This window comes from Triplophysa dalaica, chromosome 23, assembly GCF_015846415.1.
Source record: "Triplophysa dalaica isolate WHDGS20190420 chromosome 23, ASM1584641v1, whole genome shotgun sequence".
Taxonomy (NCBI): domain Eukaryota; kingdom Metazoa; phylum Chordata; class Actinopteri; order Cypriniformes; family Nemacheilidae; genus Triplophysa; species Triplophysa dalaica.
The window spans coordinates 19,394,578-19,418,405 of NC_079564.1; the positions used below are offsets into that span (position 1 = coordinate 19,394,578).

The following is a 23,828-nucleotide window of genomic DNA, read 5'->3' on the forward strand; positions in this document are numbered from 1 at the left end:
TAGAGAACTCATCAGACATTTTTATTGTTAAGGTGACATGCATTGAACGCTTCAAACGAACCGGAACGACCCCTAGATGTGTTTTATTACACCGGTAACGTCATGTATTTTATCATATTATCATATTTTCATTTCTTTGTTGCAGTCAATCATAAGAGTTTAAAATGATTTCAGAATGATTAGGTATCACCTGGTTAAGACACTGATGATGTTTGTAAATCTATGTTTGTATAGAAGAGAACCGATTGATGTTTCAGATTCATTCGGGTTTGTTCTCCAGTATTTCTGCCTCCAGCTCAGCGAATCTTTGCAGCATCCGCGCATAAACCTGCAATGAACAGAAACTCATCAATACAGATCACAGAAACATACACCAAACACTTCACACCCGTCCAGATGATTGATTTAATATCACTTAGGAAAAATCTCTCCATCACCGCAGAAACTTCATACACCCATCAGATGTGCTTTATAGAATACAGTTTCAATGTCTTCAGTTCATTTCCAGCCTCTGGAGAGAGATGTGACCATCCTGTTCAGTGAAACATTTACATCTCAATGATGAAGCTGCACACTGTACTGACACCCCTACACCACATATATACACAACACAACATACAGGTCACATGATAAGAGACACAGTGCACTGTGGCTAATACTGGAATTGTAAACATGAATATAAAAATGAACAGAGCGCATTTCTTACGCTGAGCATTTTACGACTGTACAGTATATGGGCTGTATTTAGAAGAATTCTGTGAAACCAAGCTGAGGACGGATACAGTATTGGTATGACTGACTATGAAGCTTCTTCAGTTTGTTCACATATGAGGTATCATGGTGACTAGGAGGCTGCTTAAGAAGTGCTCCAAGTAGACAGCAGACGCTGAGACAGATTTAAATGTGAATCCACGTAATCATATTATGAACACGTCAGACGGTGAGGAATGTGAAGTGTGTGGTCTTTCTAGATGGGTTTGTGTAGTGAAGATTGTGAATCGGTTTCTCACAAAATTGCTTTCTGGCCCTTGACATGATCCATCCATTTACCAGCTCATCCCTCGAGTGAACCCAGAGAAACGCATGTGTGTGCACAGCTTCCTCCATATACGAGTGTGATACTCCTTACAATTTGCAGAAACACACACACACACACACACACACTCATCTACTCTCAGTCATTTGAGAAAGAAATCTTCTCAAACTTAACATCCCTCGCATGTCTGAAGTCAGAAGTGTGTTTCGGGGATAGTAAATGAAAGAGGTCTTGTGTTAATCCAGCGTCCCGGTCTGACCCGGCTCCAGTCATTGTCTTCACAGTGTCTCTGTGTGTCAAGAGAACGAGAGATTTAATGAAGATTCAGTGACTCGTGAAGAGGGTCCGGCCGGTCAGAACACTGCAGAAACGCTGGATTCATGTGACATGAGTGTGTTCAGCAGCGTGAAAATGTCAGCGAAAACACGTGTCTATATCACACACACACACGTGTCTATAGTCTCAGAGATTTATAACATGGCTCTGAGGAACACTAAACACAGCAGATATAGCACATACAGTCACAGTGTTTGCTGCTGTGTTTATGTACATGTACTGAACACATACATGTGGTTTAAAGAGGGTAAATGCAGTTTTATGGAGTGGTCATACCTCTTCAGCTCCTGGAGTCGGTGTGACGGCCAGCTGAGGATCTGGAGCCATTCTGAGCGCCTCTGAGAAAGACACCGACTGCTCTGCCACAACACCTTGACAAAAAATATATCATGATACATAGTGAGGGTCTATGAAGAGACTTTCATCTAAACTTGTTCAAACTGTTCTTCTCTATACAGTAACAGTTAACATGCATCATCACAGGCTGAAATCCAAGGCATCGGTTAAAGTCCCAGTGAAATCAAAAATGGCAATTATAATTTTTTCATGAAATATTTCAGCGTTTATAATAAATAGTTTATCAATGTGGGCGGTTTTTTTTAAATCAAGTGTGTCCTTCATGTAAAATCTGAAAATGCACTCCTGTCCTGAAATGACTATCCATCCATCAGATGACGCATGTTAGACGAGCCTCCGTTAACTCCTCCCCTTCAACTGTCAGACTGATGATATTTCCATTTCAAAATCAATGCAACAGCTATTTTTACACATCCAATCAACTCGCTGGGAAAAAAACAAGCCACGCCCACTCATTTTCTCCTTTTAAATTACTTGGAAATGTGTCAGAATATGGAAGTAAAAATGATCGCAACTTCCAGTTCACAGGGACTTTAAAGAAACGTCATTCTCCTCATGTGCTCCTTAAAAAGTCACAACATCAACAGGATTTTCAAATAAATTATAACAGAATTGAGGAAATAAATGCTTAAAGAGAATAACAAGAGAGGTTAATCCTCATAAGTTTCTCTCATCTGCCTTTCTAAAGTTTCTCCTGTGAAAAAGAGTCAGAAATGTCACAAATGTGTCTGTCATTAGAGTTTGAGAAGAGACGTCAACAACGTGTCAAACTGAGCTCAGATTTGTCTCGTCTTTCAATCAAAAGTCAATAGTATTGATCTCAATATCAACTCAAACATTTCTCAACACATTTACTCAAATCCAGATGAGTTCACCTCCACACTTTCCATTACTGTCTTATTTGTTTCTCTTTTTATGTCTCCTGAGACTTTTAAGTCGCTACTTACTGAAACACAACTGCGATTGAAACAGACATTGGGTTTGGTTAAAGCTCCGTTATTAAAGTGGATATTCTCCTCATTTCTCAACACAGGGCTTGTTCAGTGAATCTGTGAGAAGTTTGAGAAATGAATGAATGTAAAACAGAGCAATCTTCAGATCGGTTATACAACATAAAGATGATAAATCAATCCAATGAACCCCAGAGGTCTCACAAACACTACAGAGAGCGAGAGAGAGAGAGAGTCCGAGCACAGTGGACGTGTCTGATGTCTCTAGGAGAATGAAAGGAACATGTGAAGGTCAATAAGAGAAGAAAAAGCGGCAGCATTTGAAAGAGATATTGAAATAAACATCTCTAATAGAAGGCAAGTATCCACAGGCGACGCTCGGCCGTATGATGACATGTGACATTCAGCTCTATACATAAAATGAACAAAAGAAAATCACAAGAAAGAATGAAAGTCCGTCTCCCAGCAGCTCCATGATCATGAAGGTGATCACATGTAAAAGACATGGGCTGCGGTCGATGAATGCTCAACAGACTTCAGAGAACAAGTTAAAGATGATTTGTGTCTTGATGGCACTGAGGTGAACGACACCATCAACACTGATTTCACTTCACGTTCTGTTAATGGAACCACATTTAAAGTGCTCCAGACATCCAATCAAAAGAACCTGAACAAGAGTTCCATCAGTGACTTACCTTCAGGAAAATACAAGATGTTCTCCTGCTGAAATAACTTTATAAACCCCCATTTCACTTGAAATATACAGTCTCAGCTCTTAACACACTCACTGAGTCCACAATGCAATGCAACATCTCAGTCCTATACAGTATAGACCAGAGGTTCTCAAGCTTTCTGACTCCAAGGCTCCCCCGCTGTATTTATCAACATTTAAAGCCACAAACCACCCCCCCACCCTTCCGTTCACCAAAACCTTTCCCAATAAAATATTTCTTCTTAAGCTTGACTGGAAAAGTTTTTATTCAATTTAGAAATAGACAAATAATAAGAAACATGTTGGTTTAAGTTGTTTTAAAATGCTAATTTTGTCTGATTTAAGATTATAAATCATCCTGAGGCCCCTTGGAAGTAAGATAGGGCCCCCCTGTTGAGAACCCGTGATATAGACCATGAATTAAAAAATAGTCTTTATTGCTTTTAAAATAGCAAATGCATGATAATAGAGGATCTCAGTCGTCTGTGATGAGCTGTCATGTCTGACATATCTGATATAAGAGTCATTTGAGCGTGTGTTACCATGCAGAGCTCTGTAAGCACAGCCCAGACAGGCAGAATTCATCACATCAATGGTGTAAACCGGAGCGTTGAAGACATCACACAGAACCTGAAGAGTTGAGAGGACACTTCACATGATATCAACATGACAACACATCAGTCTCACACACATATCATATCAGACAAGATCACATCACATGACCATGATCAAGTGTTGAATAAAGCGTACAAAGCTCACAACACAGATCACACACTCACACACACTTACACGCACACGCACGCGCACGCACACAAACCCACACCCACGCACATGCACACATTTACACTCACACGCACAGACTCACACTTGCACACACACACGCGCGCACACCCTCCACGCACGCACGCACACCCAACCCCCCCCCACACACACACACTAACACACACACACACACACACACACACACTCACACATGCGCACGCTCACACTCGCACGCGCACACTCGCACACTCACGCACACACTCACGCACACACTCACACGCACACCTGCACTCACTCACACGCGCACCCGCACGCACACACACATGCACGCGCACGCACAAAAAACTGTGAACACATCTGTGTAAATAATCTTAGACTTCTGTATCAATAATAACCTAAATCATCATCTCTTGGTTATATCCGCACATCTCATTCCATTGACTCACTTTTGGACACAATTACGAATTAACACACACATGAATATCAAAATGAGAATGCATCATTATTTCATCCACACCTGTAAAATGTCCTGGTTTGATGAAGCTCCACCTGTTGCCAGCACTCGAGTGCCTGGAACTGTGGAGAAGAAAAAACTTAAATCTAAGATGCACAAACATTTTCTAAAAGGAATAAATCTGCCAAACAAGAATATGCATTGACTGATCATAATAGAAATGAAACTTACTATGGTCAAGTCAATGGGGACCATTTTAGGGTTAACTACTTATTTTGCAATTAAGTAAAATATACAATATATATAGTCCATAAATATCTATATAACTATATACCTCATCAACTGTTCTAAAGAGAAGAGTCTTTCTCATACCTGTTCACAATGTTTCACATTTAGAATAATATTACTCATAATCTCTCATACATGACACAATTCCCATTATTACGTTTGGGGCTCAAACTAGGGCTGTGAAACGATGAATGGTGATTAATCGCATCCAGAAGAAAAGTGTGTGTTTACATAATTCATTTAGTATTATTGAACACATACACATAAATGTATGTATTTCAGGAAAATATAAAATAAATCAATTACTAAACTTTTATTTTGAATTTCAATTATTGCTAAATATAAATGAATACATTTAAATATTTCCTAAACATATAGATATGTATGTGTATGTTTTGTCTTCACAAGTTAAGCGGTTTATATGAAACGACCAATCTTTTATATTAATGTATAAAAACATGTATTATTCAGTGTAATAGTACACACAGTATGTATGTATGAGATGTAGAATCATGATGACACACAAAAGCACTGAAAACATCTTGAAGGTTTACATGATTTTCTCTTAATGATTGTTTAGATCTAAAGGAAAGAGCTTTTAAACCCGACAGAGCATCACATAAACAGCAGAGAAATCTGAAGTCGGCCTTTGCTGGCGTTTCATTTATAGAAACCATAAAGCAGAGTCGTGGGTTTGAGTGCTATGTGATTTTCTCAGAATTGGCTAAGACCAGCCTCATTTACATTCATTTAAATATTCATGAGACACGCTCCTGTGTCTCTAATGCACACATGTGTTCACACCAACACATGGAACAAAAAACCCTCCACAGTTTACTTGAGAGGTTGACTTCTAATGAGAGCATTATTAATGATTATTGACAGTGTGATTGTGGTCAAACCTTCATCACAACACAACTGACCTTCAGATGAGACTCACATAAAGCACCAGAGACAAAACCAAACATCACACCACACAAATCAATGAACTGACCTCTCGCATGATGACCCAACGTTTGATTCAAGAGTACATAATATTCATCATTATTAAACATGAAATGACCCGATTCATTCATCTGACACACACATGCAGTGAATATTAAACACGTGAATGTTAGTGTAAGCAGGTCAGTCAGTGATCAGGGGAATTTCTTTCAGGAGAGAGGAACATTCCCTGAGCTCAGCGGCCAATCAGAGTTTAATTAAAGTGTGTTTGTTTCCGTACCTCCTGACAGACTTCCTACTCACACCTAAACACAACACATGCAATGACACACATCACAAAACACACAACAGAAGATTGGAAATGTTCACTTGAGGAGAAGTAGACACAGAACCCTTCATATACACCCTCAAAAGTCAGAAATGAGCCACAGAAGGAGAGAGAGAGAGAGATCAGGAGACAAGAGTGAGAACATGAGATGAAGTTGACACTCACTGATCTTATAGCCCAGCTTTTCAGCGTGAAGCCGTTTGGCCAAGAACTGTCCTTCAACCAGCGCTCGAATTTCCACCTTTGGGTCAAACACAGCGACCTGAGAGAGAGCAAAAACAAAACTGACTTCAGCTCATCCACAACTCTGTGAGCAAAGCATGAGAAACACACACTGACAAACACCCTACATTGTTTTTATGAAGAGTAAAGCTGTGATCTTTAACATGACTGACCTTCTGACCTTCAGCATCAAACCTGTGAACACCAGCCACAGGAGGAGTGATCTCCATCACATCAAAATACATCCCTGAAGAACACACAACATCCTCACAGAACACATACGGACTCCAAAAACATGTGGCTGCTATGGATCAAAGCATCTGCCAAATGCATAAATGTTAAAAGTCAATAAGGAAAGACAAATAGATGAAGATATTTATTTGATGTTGTGTGATGATATGGTTTCAGTGTGTAGTTTCTTTCCTTGTCTAGCGTGATCCTGTAAAACCAAACCTGTTGTGATGTCTCAGATTAAGATGACATCATGAAATGTCAGTGTTGGATTGGTCACTCACCTATGTTCCCTCCGTTTCCCATCTGTGTAGACCTCAGTGCACTGGAGAAACAATCCCATGATCCTTCAGCAAATTCATCACGGATTCTCTCTCGAGTGAAAGAGCCGTTTTTAAAACTGATGAGAGATCAAAATGAACTGCATCATTTCCTCTGCTCGACCCGAGATCAACATGACGAGAAATAAAGTCGATCAGTTCACGGAAAGAACTCCGGCGTATCCTCCAGTGTAAGTGTGTTTACATGAAATATTTACACTACTTATTATATGTTATATCAGATGTTTTCAGTTGCTCAGAAAAGTAAAAGTGCACATCAAACTCAACGTGAACATTAAACACTACAAACCTCACAAACACACTTCACCCTAAACACTTAACAAACCTTCAAACAAACTGTTACATGAACTTTGAATAACATTTTATGCAATCCTATATCTGTTTTCTTTACTCTGACAGTGTGTGAAGTAAAGTTTTCAGAGATCAAGTGCTTTAAATGTGAAGATCTCTCAACAATACATCCAGACAAGCTGAGCACAAGTACCAAAACATCGTCTCTTTTTATACTTTCGACCTTCGACGGGTAAAGCAGCTCACAAAAAGTTGCTTGAGACAAGAAAATGAAACAAAACACAGCTCTTAAACACAATCTAACCAGAGGTCAGAACAGGTGGAGCTTCACAAAAAGAAGAATATTTATTATTACACCATTAAAGTTTTTATTTTTTTTGATTATTTCCTATTTTTTGTTGTTGTTTGTATGCAAATAATGTCAACAGTGTTTCTCAACCTCCAAGCAGACTCCAGAGGATTCATATTTTTAAATTAGACAAAATGAGCATTGACATACATTTGTGCTCAAAAGTTTACACAGCACTTGCAGAATCTGGAAAAAGCTGAAACATTTGGAAAAATAAGATGATTTTTGAAAACGAAGGTTTATTTTTAATTTAGTCCTGCCCTGAGCACATTATTTCACTAAAGAAATGTCAACATAAAGTTCACACTAAAGAATAATAACAGAATTTTTTAAAATATCCTAGAGCAAAAGTTTAGACGCCCCTGATTCTTAATAGTGTATGATGTTACCTGAACAATCAATGACAGTTTTATGTTTAGTCATAGTTGTTTAAGGGTTTCTTGTTTTTCATGAGTCATCAGACTGTCAGATGATCTTCAGAAAAATGATCCAGGTCCTCCAGAACCTTTGCTTTTTCAGCATTTCCGTATATTTGACTCATGTCCAGCAGTAACTGTGTGATGTTGAGATTCATCTGTTTACATTGAGGACCATCAAGAGACTCAAACACAACTATTACAATAGATAGAAACATTCAGTGCTGCAACACCATTCATTTAAAGTCAGGTGGGTGCAAAACCTCTGAAAATGGTTTTGGTGTAAATTGTTATCATTTCATTTATACATCTTAATTTTTCATTCCCTAATGTATTCCAGAAGATTTATAAATCCATAAATGTTTTTCAGGAAATTATATATATTTTTTTTACACCAAAACCATTTTCAGAGGTTCTTTAAGGGGTATGTAAACTTTTGAGCACAACTGTACATGAAAAAACAAGATATTTCTTATTGCTTGCCCATCTTTATGATGAATAAACATTTTTCCACTCAATATAAGCTCTTTACTGGGTATAAATTTTGAGTGGGGGGGCTTTGAATATTGTTGAATACAATGAGGAGTCTTGGAAACAAACAGTTTGAGAACCCCTGATATACATTATGTTCCTTTCCGTTAACTATCATAATCAGATAAAATCCTACAACAGCCAGTCTGATCCTCACAGAGATTGTGTAATCTGAGGTTTGATTTAAACCAATGAATAATGTGCCTCAAAACTCATCTGTGCATTTACTGAAAGAGCACCCAACTGATCGCACTGCATTTCATGTATAATCATTGTATTCTTAGCTCTTTTCATTCATTTTAAAATCATATTAACGTTATTTGAAGGACTTTGAATTGTGTATGAAATGTGCTCTATAAATAAACTTGCCTTGCCTAAAAATGTTCATGTAAATAACATATTATTCCTCATGACACACTAAAGCAATATAACATTGTGTGTGTGTGAGTGAATAAGATTTTGAAGTGAAATGTCTACAAAGGTCATAATAGCATGTTTGTATCAGGGGTTTGAGTGTTTTACCAAATTAAAGCCATGTATGCATCAAAGTCCACAGGATTACAGAAAATGTGTCCTTCTAATGCAGGTTTGGGCTCTTTGATCCATAGAAACACAGTGTCACTCGTGCCTAAACTTACCTGCACAACAAAAAAAAACATATCATTCATTCACATGCATTATGACACAGAGATCAGACATCACACACACAGACAAAAAGCAAAATGTATATTTATCTGTCGACAGACTGATATATCACCACCTGCCCGCTCTCCAGATCCACTGGACACATCATTTAAAGGGATAGTTTAATCTGTATACTCACAGCTACATCCCCTTCACAGAGTCTCATACCAGCCAGTGATCCTGTAAAAACACACAACACAACACAACCTTCTGAACCTGCTGTTGTTTCACAGAGAAACTCCTGAAGTCCACCCCGAACCTAATAAAAGCATCACAGGTACTGTCTAGACCCTGAATGTTATGATGTTTCTTAATGCTGAACACCCAGTAAAGGACTCAGGTTTTCATATTTGACATGTTAAAGTCAGAAACACTAGATAATATTATTTGTGTGGCGTTTTTCAAACCCATGAGCACCTCAAATTGTGTACAATCCTGTTGAATTAATGTTTAATAGACTTGACCTTACGTGCATTTAAGACATTCTGGGGTATATATTGAATTAGTTTATTAGTTAGTTACAAATGACATAAAAAAATCCCTAGACAGCAAAAAGTCTTGTGCAGCACTATTGATTGACCTATCGAAAGCTTTGGATTCTGTCGACCACAATCTATTGTAACAGAAACTCATGTCTCTGGGGTTTAGTGAAGCTGCTCTAAAATGGTTTGAAAACATTTTTTTGGAGCGTACTCAATGTGTTTGTTTAGAAAATTACAGTTCCCCCTTTACTCAAGTAAAAAAGGGGTACCCCAAGGATCTATTTTAGGTCCTCGTTTGTTTACCATATGTATTAATGACTTAGGACTTGGAGTGGCTGCTACGGATTTACATTTGTATGCAGATGATACAATAATCTATACGGCAGCTTCATCTATAAATGAAGCTCTACTCATTTACAGAATGCATTCATTGTTACAGCTAAAATTGGTATTAAATTAAAAAAAGACAAAGTATATGATTTTTAGTCGCACTAACCCTAAAACAATGGATAAGGTGATTTCATTGGATGGTACTATAATTGAAATAGTAGGGTCATATAAATACTTGGGGTTGTGGTTAGATGAAAAACTTGCTTTTAATGTACATATTGATAATCTGTTGAAGAATCTTTAATCAAAACCTGGTGTTCGTTTATCGTTAAGAAAACTGCTTTCCCTTTGTGGCTAGGAGGAAACTACTGGAGAATTCTTTTTTATCTGTAATTGATTATGGTGATCTATTATACATGCATGTGCCCTCATCTTTATTAAGGAAACTGGAGTCCATCTACCATAGAGCACTACGTTTTGTTTGTGTTGCAGATTCACGTACTCATCATTGTGTACTATATGAAGCATTGGCATGGTCTTCTTTATATCATAGGAGGAAAGTTCATATGTATTTATTTATTGTTAAGGCACTTTTAGGTAAGCTGCACTCCTATATTTCAAATCTTTTAGTCTCTTACACATATAGTTACTTTACCAGATCTCAGTCATGCATTTGTTTAAAAGTTCCAAAAGTTCTCTCAGAATCTGGAAATTTTGATTTCTCCTTTTATGCCCCCGGGCTTGGAATGATCTGCAAAGTATAGTCAAATTAGAGTCTCTGCCATCTCTGGGTACCATTACATGTCTTTTGTAATCTATTTTAAAGGAGTCTTGTACGTGTTTTGCTTGATCTTACTTTGTTAATTGTCTTGTATTGTAATTGATTGTGGGTGTAATTTTATGTGCGGCAGTCTTGACCAGGTCTCCCTGGAAGAAGAGACTGTAAAGTCTCATTGGGATATTCCTGGCTAAATAAATGAATAAAATAATTCACAAGATCAAGTTATCGATTGACATTCAGATCTTGCATAAAATCAAACATTAAGTAGGTTTTGTGTTTGAACTTTTTCTTTCTTATTTCCGTTCACAGCTTGAGTAGACAGATGGTGTGATGCTGGTTTCCTCTACAGTCATCAGATGAACAGTACATCAGATAAAAATCTACATCATAGATCAGGTTTGAGTCTTTACCAGGGTTATCTCCTGTAAAAGCCACCACTTCACAGTTCTTTGAAAACCCGTAGCGTTCAACAAAATATGTAGAAATGCCACCCTGTAAACAACAAAACAAACAACAAGAATTCTAAGTGTAAACATCTTTGATATTTAATAAATAAGAGTTTAATAAAAAAGAAATCTGACCAGAACTGAGGTTGATGGCACAGGGTCACCGAGTCTTCGGGTCAGCTGTGGCGCTGTAGCATTCAGACACGACCGTGACCAACGTTTGCTGCAAATATCCATCAGATTCATTCCTGACCCTTCAGGCAAAGAGAAACAAAACATCTCCAGAGATTGGAATTGAAATTAAACATGAATTTAATCCTTGATTTTATTTATCAGATATTCTTTTCAATGATCAGAAATTCAATATCAGAATGCATTCATGCTCAACTTTCAGCTTCTAAAAGCTCTTTAATAATTCACAGTTTAATGTTGAGACTCATAATGAAGAGCAAACTTCACATCGTCTCATATTCACAGATAATTCAAGAGGGAAAATATTCAACAAGAAGTTATTTATAATGCATTATCTCTTGACATAGTGATGAGAACTTAAGGTCACAGAGCAGAATCAGACGACGCATGAAGGTGATGCCCTGAGTCAGTGTGAAAAACAGAGAAATAAATGTACCATCACTGCAATCGATCGGTGCGTAGTCACCCAGAAACACAGAAGCAGCGAAACTACTGACCAGTGATATTCTCTGTAAATCACACCACATTATATGTCAAACATTTACACTTTCACGTGTTCATTTAAGATTTCATGCATACTCAGCCTTTCATTGTGAGCTCCATGCTCTTTCAGTACAAATGCCAAGAATATTTCATCAATTACCCATACATGAACAGGAAGTTGAGATCGTTTTTACTTCTGTACTTTGACACATTTCCGAGCGAAATGGAATTTCAAGGCTTTCATCCTTTACTGTGATTTGATTGGATGTATAAAACAGCCATTGGATTTTGAAATGGAAATGGCAGCAGACTGACAGTTGAAGGGGAGGAGTTAACGGATGATCCGCCCAAGCCGCCTAATTTACGTCATTTCGGATGGATCGTCAACTGGAAGTGCATCTTCCGATTTTAACTAAAGATTATGAGGGTACACTGATTTTTATAAGAGACCCACATTGATAAACTATTTACAATAATGGCTGTAATATTTCATAAAAAATTAAGAATTGTAAATGAATGGATATTGAATGGTTATCAGTACAGTATTTCCTACTGAAACTGTTAGCAAGTGAAGTGGAAAATATTTAACATCTAAAGTTTACTCTCACGTGTGAGGCAACTTACAATGCATACAAGTCATATGTTTGTTCCCTGGGAATCAAACCCATGATCTTTCCTCTATCAGATGAGTTACAGGAACACATGTCAGTCCATTTATCTGTCTAGAAGTTTATTTGGTCAAATAAATGCACACAAGCATATAGTTAACCTGGCGCTTATAACTGTACCTCTGTTTCACTGTATTCACTCGGCTTCAATCGATACATCTTGGAGATCTGATTTCCAGTAAAGCGCTGTTGAAAACATATCAAGAGATTATTCTGTAAATTATATTCAATGTGAAGAAGCCATTTGGACAGAGCAAGTGTAAAGGACACCTCATAGGCTCTTGAGCCGGTGATGTCAGCGAGATTCTGAGCGCCCCCTACTGCTGCCTCCAGACACTGACACTGCTCTGATGTACTCGAGTCCATCCACACCGGACTGTCCCGAACCGAAAAACACTTCTACAGAATATAACCTTGTTAAAGAATGAATTATAGCTTTGCCTTGAGGGAATCAATTGAATCAAAGAAGAATACAATGACGTACAATAAACATTTATGATAATGCACGATTGAAAATTATGGCAGTACAGCCTTTAATTTATGTGTGTTCATTTATAGTAAAAGATAAATAGATTTGTGATTCACAATTCTCCAGTCATCATACAACATTTGGTTAAGTATTAACCCCTTAGTGCTGGACATTAGACTCTGAACAAACAGTGAGACTTTAGAGAGAAAAACAGCGAGTGAGTGCATGAGTAACAAATGTGGTCACCTGTAAAATGATATTTAAAGGTTGCTTTGGGTCGAGATGATTCAGGGTTTGTTTCGCACCCGTTCTCCAGTACACACTGCCATGTTGCTAGAAAAAGATCAATTAGAGATTTTAATAAAACAAACACATTTTATTCAATGTGATTCTCCAGACCTGCACTGAAATCGTATGAAATGAGCCAAAAAAACAGAAGAAATTGTAGGAAAGTATATTGATATATTTATCCTATTACTAAGTGAAAGATGAATGGTGATGTGTGCTAAAGTCACCTGTCCACTGCCTGAGATGGCCCGGACACGAGAGAAGTCAAACCCTGAGTCCTTCATTTTCTTCAGGAGGACATCGAGTGCCTGCGCTCAGAAAACAAACAGCAGATATTACAGTTACTATAATCAGAAAACAGCAGACATCTCAAAAGGTTTAAAACACAAGGACTGGGTTCATCAGCAGCACACAGGCTCCCATTCACAGCAGTTCAATCCAGTGAAAAACGTTTTGTTGAACAATATTTTTGAAGGTATTTAATTGTGACATTACTATACTCCTAAAGAGAACTGAAGGCATTTAAATTGTCCAAAAAGATAAAAAATTCATACTTTAAATAAACTGCAAGTCCCTTTGGATAGAAGTGTCTGCCAAATGAATTACATGTAAAAAACTCAGCTGTTGTGAAATCTAAATTCTTCAACACTTAAGTGAAGTGTTTGATCATGAGATGCAGGTGAGAGAAGGGAACCTGTTACCTTCACCCACATCAGTACAGGTGATGTTACTGTAAGTTTATCATCATGAATATGAACTCCTCCGTGAGTCCTGTCAAAAGACACATGAAGTATTTGCTGAAAACTTGCTCTGATGACAGTATGTTTCTACAGTGAGGACAGATTGATAAGGATTATTAAAGCAGTGAGAATGATGTTACCTGAACTCCTGCAGCTCGCTGTCGAAATGAACCGCATTCTGATCGATCACCTCCAGATGTGCATCAACAGCGATCACTTTCAGCTTAAACACATCAGATCATCCGTCACAATCATTGCGGTGTCCAGATTCACAGTGACATCTCAATTACCTCAGAATACCATCTTAATAACATAAGATCAGAACCATATTTCATCCTTCCAAAATAATCATCATACAATATAATACAGTAGTTTAACTATTACACATGCTAATGAATCCGCCATGATGAACATACTTTTACAGCAACAATACCAGGATTGATTCGTAATAATGAAACACATAACCATCTAATAACTCGTCACTGTACCATAGTATCACCACACAACTTGTCTCCACTACTGAACAAGTCATCAGTCACAGTAACACCTCTTATACATTACAAACACATAGAGAGAGATAGAGTTTAATGAACACACGTCATGTATGTTTTACCTGCTGCGTGCTGAAATCAAGACCGAGGAAATAATCCGCTCGTGAATCCATCAAACATCCCGCTGAAAACTACAAACACTGTCGACTACAGAAGAGGACCTTACGTCATGAATATTCAATGAGACGCGGTGACGTATGCCGTGAACTCAGAGGACGTCCGCAATCACGTGTTCTATTAATATTCATGAATCAAATCACCGCCAGCCAATCACAATGGCCTTTCGGTAACCATCGAACCATCGTGGAACGTTCTAAATATTCATAAAAGCGCGTTAAAGGACGTTTAACCGTTTTACGCACCGCTGAACTTTAATCTGCGGTTCATGCTATTCAGCTGTTTAATTATCGTCATGTTCACTAGAATTTATTTTTTGGAAACAAGCAAATTCAGCTTGTTGTCATTTCAGCACATTCCAGGAAATGGACGAATGTCTGAGAGACAATTGACGGAAGTGCCAGTGGATGTGTGCACGAGACAAACTGCATTACAACCTAAAAGCACAACGAAAAAAACTAAAGTCTCAGGCGATTCCTCAAATCACATTTACAAAGACTAAATACAAGACATTTCCCATGGGGGTTTATATGAATCGTTTTAATTCACTTAATTTTACATTTACTACTGATCTCAGTTTAATAAAATAGCATATTGATCAGCATTATATTAATATGGAGATTTAAGATGAAAGCAATGTATATTGTTTTATTTTTAATACTGGGAGCAATCCATAAAAAAAGCAAATAAATCCTAAACTTAACATAATGAGGCAAGCATTAGAATGATTGAGAATGTTTGTTGACCTCACCCACTGTCAACATTACTGTGTAAACATCCTGACGGACATTCAGAAACACACAAGAGATAAAACTCCTCTGCTAGTTACTTTCTAACCAAATCTATTTATTATAAAGTCAACATTTGAGCAGGTCTCACATAATACCTGTATTTTTTTAACTAAACACAACATTTAACTAATTTTTCATTTGAAAATAATGCAAAGCACTAATTCTGCAACGCAAGTAAAAAAAGAATCCAACAAATTCTTTCTAAAATTCCACTTTTGGATGAATAATATGATTGTTTCTCCTATTAATACAAATACTCCGATACTTGATCTGCTCCTTGCAAACTCAAGAACACCTTGAACGGCTCTTTTGTTTGCACTTTATCACAACTCTGGCTGGCAATGCCCACTAAACACATAGTGCAGCTGCATGACTCTCCAGCTGGGAATATATCAAGCTGTGTTTTATGATCATGCTTTAATAAAAGCAGTTATCAGGATGTTGTCATGTTGTTGCGCTTCATACCTGGCGTGTCCAGAGGTTTGGAGCGATAAGAGGAAATGTTTCTCAGCAGATGAAGATCAGAGCAGTATGGACATTCGGATGGACATCGCACTCCTAAAAGATCAATACAACTCCATTAGAGACAAACAGAGAAGAGAACCTCAAGTGGTGTGTTTCAAGAAAGGTGAAGAAATCTTCTGAGTTTTCTTTCTGAATCAATCACTAGAATTTAATATAATTATAGTTTTTCATGTATAGGAGAGTCATAATGTCTTTATTACAGTTATTATAATACAACACCAAATGCTTGTTTCGTTGACCCTTTTGTGTGTTGCTTTTCAACATCTTAGATCAGAATTACAGAAGCTCTTAATTACTTTTATTAATCTTTACTTTATTTTAAAGATTATACAGTATTTATATAAAATACCTTTATCATTGCAAATATATTTTGTTGTTATTTATTCAGTAAATGATTGATCTGCTCCTTGCGAACTTAAGAACACATTGAATGGCTCTTTTGTTTGCACTTTGTCACAACTTGTCGCAATCTTTACTTGTGGACGTGCACAACCAAACAGACAATGTTTGATGTGCAAATTGACTTTTAAAAATTCTCCAGAGTAAAACATTCTCACAATTATGTTTTGTTTCCTTTGTTTCTCCTATTTGTGGGGTACAAGACACGAGACTGGCACAGTTGTTGGTGAAAACAATCCCCGGAGGGTGATTTATTTCAAAAGACACGTGCAGGTGAAAGTGGATTCTCAGTGCACTGGGGTTTTCCCGTAATGTCCCGTGAAGAGGTTTGTTTCCCGCGCAGGCAATCCAAGTGTGTGGGTGCTCGTGCGTGTAAGGGAAATGTCCGTCTGTATAAAAATCCCGCCAATCTTCAGGGGCTCGAATCCTTTAATAAGAGAGAGAGAGAGAGAGACAGAGCATCAGTGTCTTGGAAGTTGTAGCTCACCCTTCCTCGTGGCTCTCCTTTTTATCTCCCCTGAAGATTGGCCACAGGTGCTGGTGATCTTCTGATTTCCTCTGCAACCATGGCGACGCTGATTGGGTGCTGCCTGACTCGCCACACTCCCCCCCTAAGCGTCGACCTGGAGAGAAGAATCTTTTGCCTTGGTACCTTAGTTGTCCTTGGAGGAGAGGGGGTAGTGACCTTGACCGGGTGGTCCAACCTGACCACATCCTCGACAGACCGTCCGCGTTGCCGTGAAAGACCCCGGCCCGATGTTCCACCTTAAAATGGAAGTCCTGGAGCGCAAGGAACCACCTGGTTACCCGGGCGTTGGTCTCCTTAACCTTGGACATCCACTGTAACAGAGCGTGATCGGTGACCAAGGAGAAGCTCCGACCTAGGAGGTAGTACCTGAGCTCCAGGACTGCCCATTTGATGGCCAGGGCCTCTTTCTCTACTGCGGCATAGCAGGTCTCTGCTGGGGACAGTTTCCTGCTGATGAACACCACCGGGTGCTCCTCTCCGTCCTAGATTTGTGAGAGAACTGCCCCCAGTCCGGTATCCGACGCGTCGGTCTGGAGGATGAAGGGACAGTCGAAATACGGGCCGTGTAGTACCGGGGCGGACGCCAGGTGGTCCTTCAACGCCTGGAAAGCCTTTTCCACCTCACCTTCTCCGGCTGCCCCTTCTTAGTCAGGTCGGTCAAGGGACTGGCTAGGGAAGAGAAGTTAGGGATGAAGCACCTATAATATCCCGCTAACCCCAAGAAGGCACGAACCTGGATCTTGTTAGCGGGTCTTGAGACCTGGGGAAACCCAGGTACTGTGCCTCCGCGAGACCCAGATGGCACTTCCTGGCATTCGCGGCCAGCCCTGCTCGCCATAACTCGGACAGCACTCTCCGTAACCGATCGAGATGGTCCTCCCAACTCTTGGAGTGAACTACCACATCGATGTATGCAGCTGCGCATTCCTGGTGGGGTCGAAGGATGATGTCCATCATTCTTTGGAATGTCGCTGGTGCTCCATGAAGCCCAAATGGGAGGACACGGTATTGCCAGTGACCCGAAGGCTGTCTTCTCTCTGTCCTTCCGCGACAGTGGAACTTGCCAGTACCCTTTTGTAAGATCCAAAGTTGAAATAAAACAAGCTTTTCCAAGGCGGTCCAAGAGCTCGTCTACCCGGGGCATGGGGTATCCGTCAAACGTTGATACCTCGTTCAATCACCGAAAGTCATTGCAGAAACGGAGAGTGCCGTCCAGTTTTGGAACCATGACGATGGGGCTTGACCATGGGCTGCGGGATGGCTCGATGATCTGGAGTTCCTTCATCCGACTGATGAGAGATGTTCTCCCATTTGTACCACGGGGTCCTCCTTTTCTGTGAAGGTGGCCATCTGAGCCGGGCGGGCCACCCACTTCTTCAACAGGTTCACATGGTACAACTGGGCCTCCTTCCGTTGTCCCGGCTGACGGAAGTAATAATTAACCGGGCCCACTCTTTCGGTCACTGTGTATGGTCCTTTCCAAGCTGCCAAAAACTTGGAGGTTGCCGACAGAGTGAGGACTAACACCCGATCCCCCTGCACGAATATCCTGGGTTGTGTAGGGCAGTCGTACAGACGACTCTGGGCGCGTTGGGCTTCAGCCAGATGCTCCCTTACCAGGGGCATAACTCGGTCGATCCGGCTCCTCATTTGCTGTACGTGCTCTATGACACTACGGTGGGGCGCTGGTTGTTGTTCCCAGGCCTCCCGGGCCACATCCAGCAGACCACGGGGTTGTCTCCTGAACAGAAGCTCAAACGGGGTGAAGCCCGTGGACGCCTGGGGCACCTCACGAATGCCAAAGAGCACGTAGGGTAGCATCAGATCCCAATCGCGCCCGTCTTCTGCCACCACCCGGCGAAGCATCCTCTTCAGTGTTTGGTTGAAAATTTCAACCAGCCCATCTGTCTGGGGGTGATATACGGACGTCCGGACCTGCTTCACCTTCAGGAGGCGGCAGAGGTCCGCCATCAGCCGGGACATAAACGTAGTTCCCTGGTCCGTCAGGATCTCCCGTGGAATTCCTACCTGGCTGAAAAAAAGGAAAAGCTCCTTGGCGATGGCCTTTGCTGTAGCCTTCCTCAGGGGTACGGCTTCGGGGTACCAGGTAGTATAATCCACGATAACCAGGATGTGTTCATGCCCCCGGGCTGATTTCGGCAACGGGCTTACCAGATCCATCCCAATCCGATTGAAGGGTACCTCTATGATGGGTAACGGCACGAGCGGGCTGGGGGAAGGTTTATTTGGCGCTGTGACCTGGCAAGTTGGACAACTCTGACAAAACCGTTTCACGTCTCCATCCAGGCTTGGCCAATGGAAACGATCCCGAATCCTCTGAGCGGTGTTGGCCGGTCCGAGATGTCCAGCTAGCGGGTGTATGTGTGTGCCAACTCCAGGATGGGGTCAACCTTGAACTTAGGTACAACAAGTAAGTACTTTTCCTCCCCCCTCCGTTGTGCCACACAGTAGAGCAGACCATTCTGTACAGCAAAATAGGGGAGCGGGTGGGGTGGGTTCTGGCGCACTTCTCTGTCGACCACTCGAACCTGGGAACAGCAGTTTCTTAGCCGGTCGTCTTCCCTTTGCTCCCGGCCAAATGACCCCCCTGTGACAACCTGTTGATACAAATCGGAGAACAGGTCATTTACTCCGTTCCCCGACTCACCCTTGGTGGCCAACATCATGGTCCGTCTGGGTCGAGTCCTGGTGGGCCCCTGCGGACGGCAAGTTGCGGCCCTCCTCCTTGGGATAATAGCTGCTCGAACCCCGGCCAATCTCTCCCCAGGAGCACTGGGACGGCCAAGTCCGGTAGAATTCCGACTTCCTAGGGCCATGATCCAGGTCCAGCCGTTATGGTAACCCGTCGGGCTGGGACACTGCGGGTATCTCCGTGGACACAGGTGATAGGGATAGTCATCTTCCTCCTGGGCTGGACTACCGAGGTCTGGACCAGGGTCATGGAGCTTCCGGAGTCCAACACTGCCGTAACTTTCCTTCCGTCGAGAGACACCGTCCTTTTCGGTGCCCCGAGAGGTGGGTTCCGATGTCCTACACATCCTGCCAACCACGCTCTAGGTCCTGGGGTGGCGGGTTCTGTCGGCGTGAGCTCATCTAGAGGGGAGGGGGCCACTGGTCTGTCTACTGGCCGCGAGGTACCCTCCGGGCGCCGCCATGGTGTCGTCACCCTCCGGGGTGGGTCCGTTACTCTCTCTCCCACATCTCGAGCTGCCGCTGCCTCTGCCAGCTCCACCGATTGCACCACCTCCCAATACGTTCCAGGATTCCGCAGGCTCACCGCACCTCTCATCCGTCTGGGAAGGGCACGCAGCAACCGGTCAATTACCACCTTCCCGGCGACCTGTGAGGCAGACGGATTCTCCTGGAGAAGCCAGAGGTGTGCCAAGCGCATGAGTTGGGATGTTTGGGCCCGAGGGGGCACCGTCTCCTGGAATTTCCACTCCCAAAACTGTTGAGCTGCTGAGGTCTGGGAAATGCCAACACGGGCGAGGATTTCTTCCTTCAGAGCGTCATAATCTTCATTTAAGGGAGCCGGTAAGGAAAAATAGGCCCGCTGAGCTTCCCCGGTCAAAAACGGCGTCAGGATCCCGAGCTGCCGTTACCTCGAACGTGTGGATAAAAGCCTCGATGTCATCTGCTTCTCCCAATTTGATAAGGCAGCGTTGGCGCGTGAGGTGATCTGCTGGCGGCGGTTTCGACCATATGGGTGAAAGCTTTCTCCAGTCTCTCTTGTCGAACTGCTATTTGTTCGTTAAAGGTCTGTTGGCAGATGTTCAAATCAGTCAAGCGTTGTACAACCTCTTCCATCTTCCGCGAACCCGGAAGTCAGCAAAACGATTGGGAGAGAGAGCGAACTGTACCCTACGAAACAAAGGAAAACAAACAAAAGAAAGAAAAAGTATTACCAGTTCCCGGGGTGGTTGTCTCGTGTCAATTATGCCTGCATTCTCCACCAGTTGTGGGGTACAAGACACGAGACTGGCACAGTTGTTGGTGAAATCAATCCCCGGAGGGTGAATTATTTCAAAAGACACGTGCAGGTGAAAGTGGATTCTCAGTGTACTTGGTTTTCCCGTAATGTCCCGTGAAGAGGTTTGTTTACCGTGCAGGCAATCCAAGTGTGCTGGTGATCTTCTGACTTCCTCTGTAACCAAGGCGACGCTGATTGGGTTCTGCCTGACTCGCCACATATTGCATAAACAAACAGTTTGCTAGGAAGAGAACTTTCATTGATTTCAAACGTCTATTTGTCATGTACTTAAAGACGAACCCTTTTTCAATAAAGAGACTCAGTAGAGTCCTGCAGCTCCACTGCTAATAATGTCAATATTACAGGGTTGTGCAAGTTCACGCTAGTCACGTTAAATAAATGAGTTTTTATATATTCATTATCTGCTGAAACACAGCATGATTTAAACAAAAGTCACAATACTATTGGATTTACTGAACATCTTTTGTATATTATTGACAGATGTAAACAGTGAGGAGATATGCAGCAAAGCTCTAGTGGACATGGTTCCTGTGGCCCAGATCAAACAAACACCTTTATCAGACACTTCTGTCCTAGAAACCCAGTTTAACTCCACTGAGGATTCTGATAGCGGCCTGTGGCGCACACACCTGGACGTGTACCGCATGACACACGCATCCAACAGCACCGAACACGCCAGTCACACGTCAGACTTCAGTGATGATGTCACAGATGATCCTGTATCCACCGATGACTCAAGCACAGATTTAAGTGGGTATATATCTCAGGCCTCGGACACCTGGATCAGAAACCACAGTCTCAACAACAGCACGTCAATGACCAGCAGCGTCCTGAGCTCCAGAAAGATGTCCTCACCTGCAGGTCTGTCCCGTCAGCTGAGCTTTGGGAGCTATCGGTCCTGTCTCACACCTGCAGGACCACAAAATTACCCCTTCCCTCAGATGAAATCTCTGAAGAAGTCTGAGACAGCCAGGAGGCTTGGCTTGTATTCTTCAATTTAACATCAGATTCAAATTCTTGAAATCACATCAGAAATTAATATAGTTTGCCAAACAAGAACAACACTTGAAAGCTTCATAAACATCAGAGAGTTCAAATAGGGTCTACAGGCTTTAACTGTAAACAAGATATTGATTTGCAGGTTCAATACTATAAATGTAAATAATTAAAGCACAATGTTCTTGCGTCACACACACCTTTCTTAAACTGAATGTATTAGAGGTTTCTTAAGGGGAGATCATGTGTATCAAAGGTCATTGTCTAGAAAATAAACATCACATATACTTCCCTAATTGTCTTGTGTTTTAAATGTATGAATCTCATGCAGCAAAACAACAACTATGTCTAATATGGAGAAATGGAGTGCATCTTCACCTCTATCTGTGAGGCAGGCCATGTCAAAATGCATTTTTTATCTCTCTCAAAGTAAAGAAAAGCTTTCCTGTAGCTCAGTGGTAAGAGCAGGGTTGTGGGTTCGATCCCAGGGGATTGGAAATACCTATGTAAAATGTATAGGATAAAGCAATGTAAGTCACTTTAGATAAAAGCGTCTGCCAAATGCGTTAATCTAAAATGTAATGTAAAAGAAACACGTCTTTATCTTAGCCCAAGTGTCAAACAGTCTATATCTGTGTGTGTGTGTCATTTCACCATGGTAAGATGATGCAGGTAACACACAAACTCAGGGTCACACGAAACCGCACAACTGTGTAGAGTGTGTTATCAAACACTGACCAGAAATGTTACAGGTTTAAGTTAAAAAAAACTTTGGAACCCGTAACAACAAAACAATTACATTTTATCCACAAAAACGATCACGATTGATCAGCAGTCTTACAGTCACGTCAATGAATTGTGTGAATCTGTTAACCTCTGCTATACATTCTACATCTGCAATCTGTTTGATGTTTATTGTACTTTCTTCAGTCAACTTTGTATATTTATCTTATACGAAAGTATTTTACACAAACTTGTTTACATTTCACGCTGCGTTTCAGACCTCAGAGCTTCGCGTGACGCTGCGCGCAGACTCATAGAGTGACACCAAATATCGCGAGAATGTCTCACGTCACGAGTCACCGGAAGAGAAATAAAACATCAAAACATCCGTCACATGGTGTGCGTCTTCCAGCAGGTTAGACAAACACACATTAGACATTTACAACAATGGCATTGAAATATAAATTAATATTTTAACATATTGAAGTATTTGCATTCCGCGCGTGAACGAGCTTTGATCCTGAGCGTGTAGATTTAGATCAGATCTGATAAGACTCAGTCCACACTGAATAAATCTGCAGCTTCGAGAACTTTTCTTACATACTGTATGTCATGTATAGAAGAATAACCTGTAGACAGATGCTGGACGGGATAAATTGTTAATCTTAAAAGTTAAATGTGGGGGGTTTCCATGAGCAGGTGCGACTTTCACTTTCTTTAGCAGTCTGACAGTAACACAAGCTGTTCTTCATTCTCTCTCTCTGTGTCTGTCAGTGCTTCAGTATTTCCTCATCTCTCCGTGTTTCTAAAGGATGGATGAACATCTTCAGGCCCGTCTGATCTCTCAGCTCAGACTGGAAAACATTCGTCTGTGGCTCGAACCCTTCACCACTGACCAGCAGCAGATACAGGTGACACACACTCCCTCTTCAGTCTCAAATCAGTTTAATGCTTATTATGGGAATTGTGTTGATTTAATAATATGTATTGGGATATATTCTATATTAATGGCAAGGGCAGATTCATGAGCTTCTTAGTATGTGACTGCTGAATTTACAGTTTGATTGTACACA

General features: G+C 41.1%; 2 protein-coding genes across 6 annotated transcripts in view; one reads left to right on the forward strand and one right to left on the reverse strand.

Annotated features, from left to right (window-relative positions):
- Positions 1-20,996, reverse strand: xylb (xylulokinase homolog (H. influenzae)). Of its 3 annotated transcripts, XM_056738606.1 has the most exons (20): positions 20,951-20,996; positions 16,037-16,129; positions 14,253-14,335; positions 14,074-14,143; positions 13,600-13,680; positions 13,331-13,417; positions 12,886-13,014; positions 12,736-12,801; positions 11,901-11,973; positions 11,408-11,526; positions 11,237-11,318; positions 9,373-9,413; positions 9,072-9,187; positions 6,906-7,021; positions 6,564-6,637; positions 6,334-6,430; positions 4,671-4,729; positions 3,934-4,021; positions 1,649-1,743; positions 1-328 (listed from the first exon to the last, which is right to left on the reverse strand). In XM_056738606.1, exons 4-20 carry the CDS (start codon positions 14,083-14,085, stop codon positions 260-262), a joined length of 1,404 nt encoding a protein of 467 aa, XP_056594584.1. In that variant the 5' UTR covers positions 14,086-14,143; positions 14,253-14,335; positions 16,037-16,129; positions 20,951-20,996; the 3' UTR covers positions 1-259. The 3 variants fall into 3 exon arrangements, with proteins under 3 accessions (XP_056594584.1, XP_056594582.1, XP_056594583.1); XM_056738604.1 differs by lacking the exons at positions 16,037-16,129; positions 20,951-20,996 and adding an exon at positions 14,726-14,869; XM_056738605.1 differs by lacking the exons at positions 16,037-16,129; positions 20,951-20,996 and adding an exon at positions 14,726-14,843 and having other exon boundaries at positions 14,253-14,415.
- Positions 16,095-23,828, forward strand: part of nub1 (negative regulator of ubiquitin-like proteins 1) — a 13,493-nt gene continuing 5,759 nt past the window's right edge. Inside the window, exons 1-3 of one of the 3 annotated variants that reach the window (XM_056738602.1) lie at positions 16,095-16,199; positions 23,034-23,170; positions 23,530-23,666. In XM_056738602.1, coding sequence (XP_056594580.1) covers positions 23,568-23,666 — 99 coding nt within the window. In that variant the 5' untranslated portion in view covers positions 16,095-16,199; positions 23,034-23,170; positions 23,530-23,567. Of the gene's footprint in view, positions 16,200-23,033; positions 23,171-23,431; positions 23,455-23,529; positions 23,667-23,828 lie in introns of those variants that run through there. The other 2 variants (XM_056738603.1, XM_056738600.1) reach the window with 2 other exon arrangements.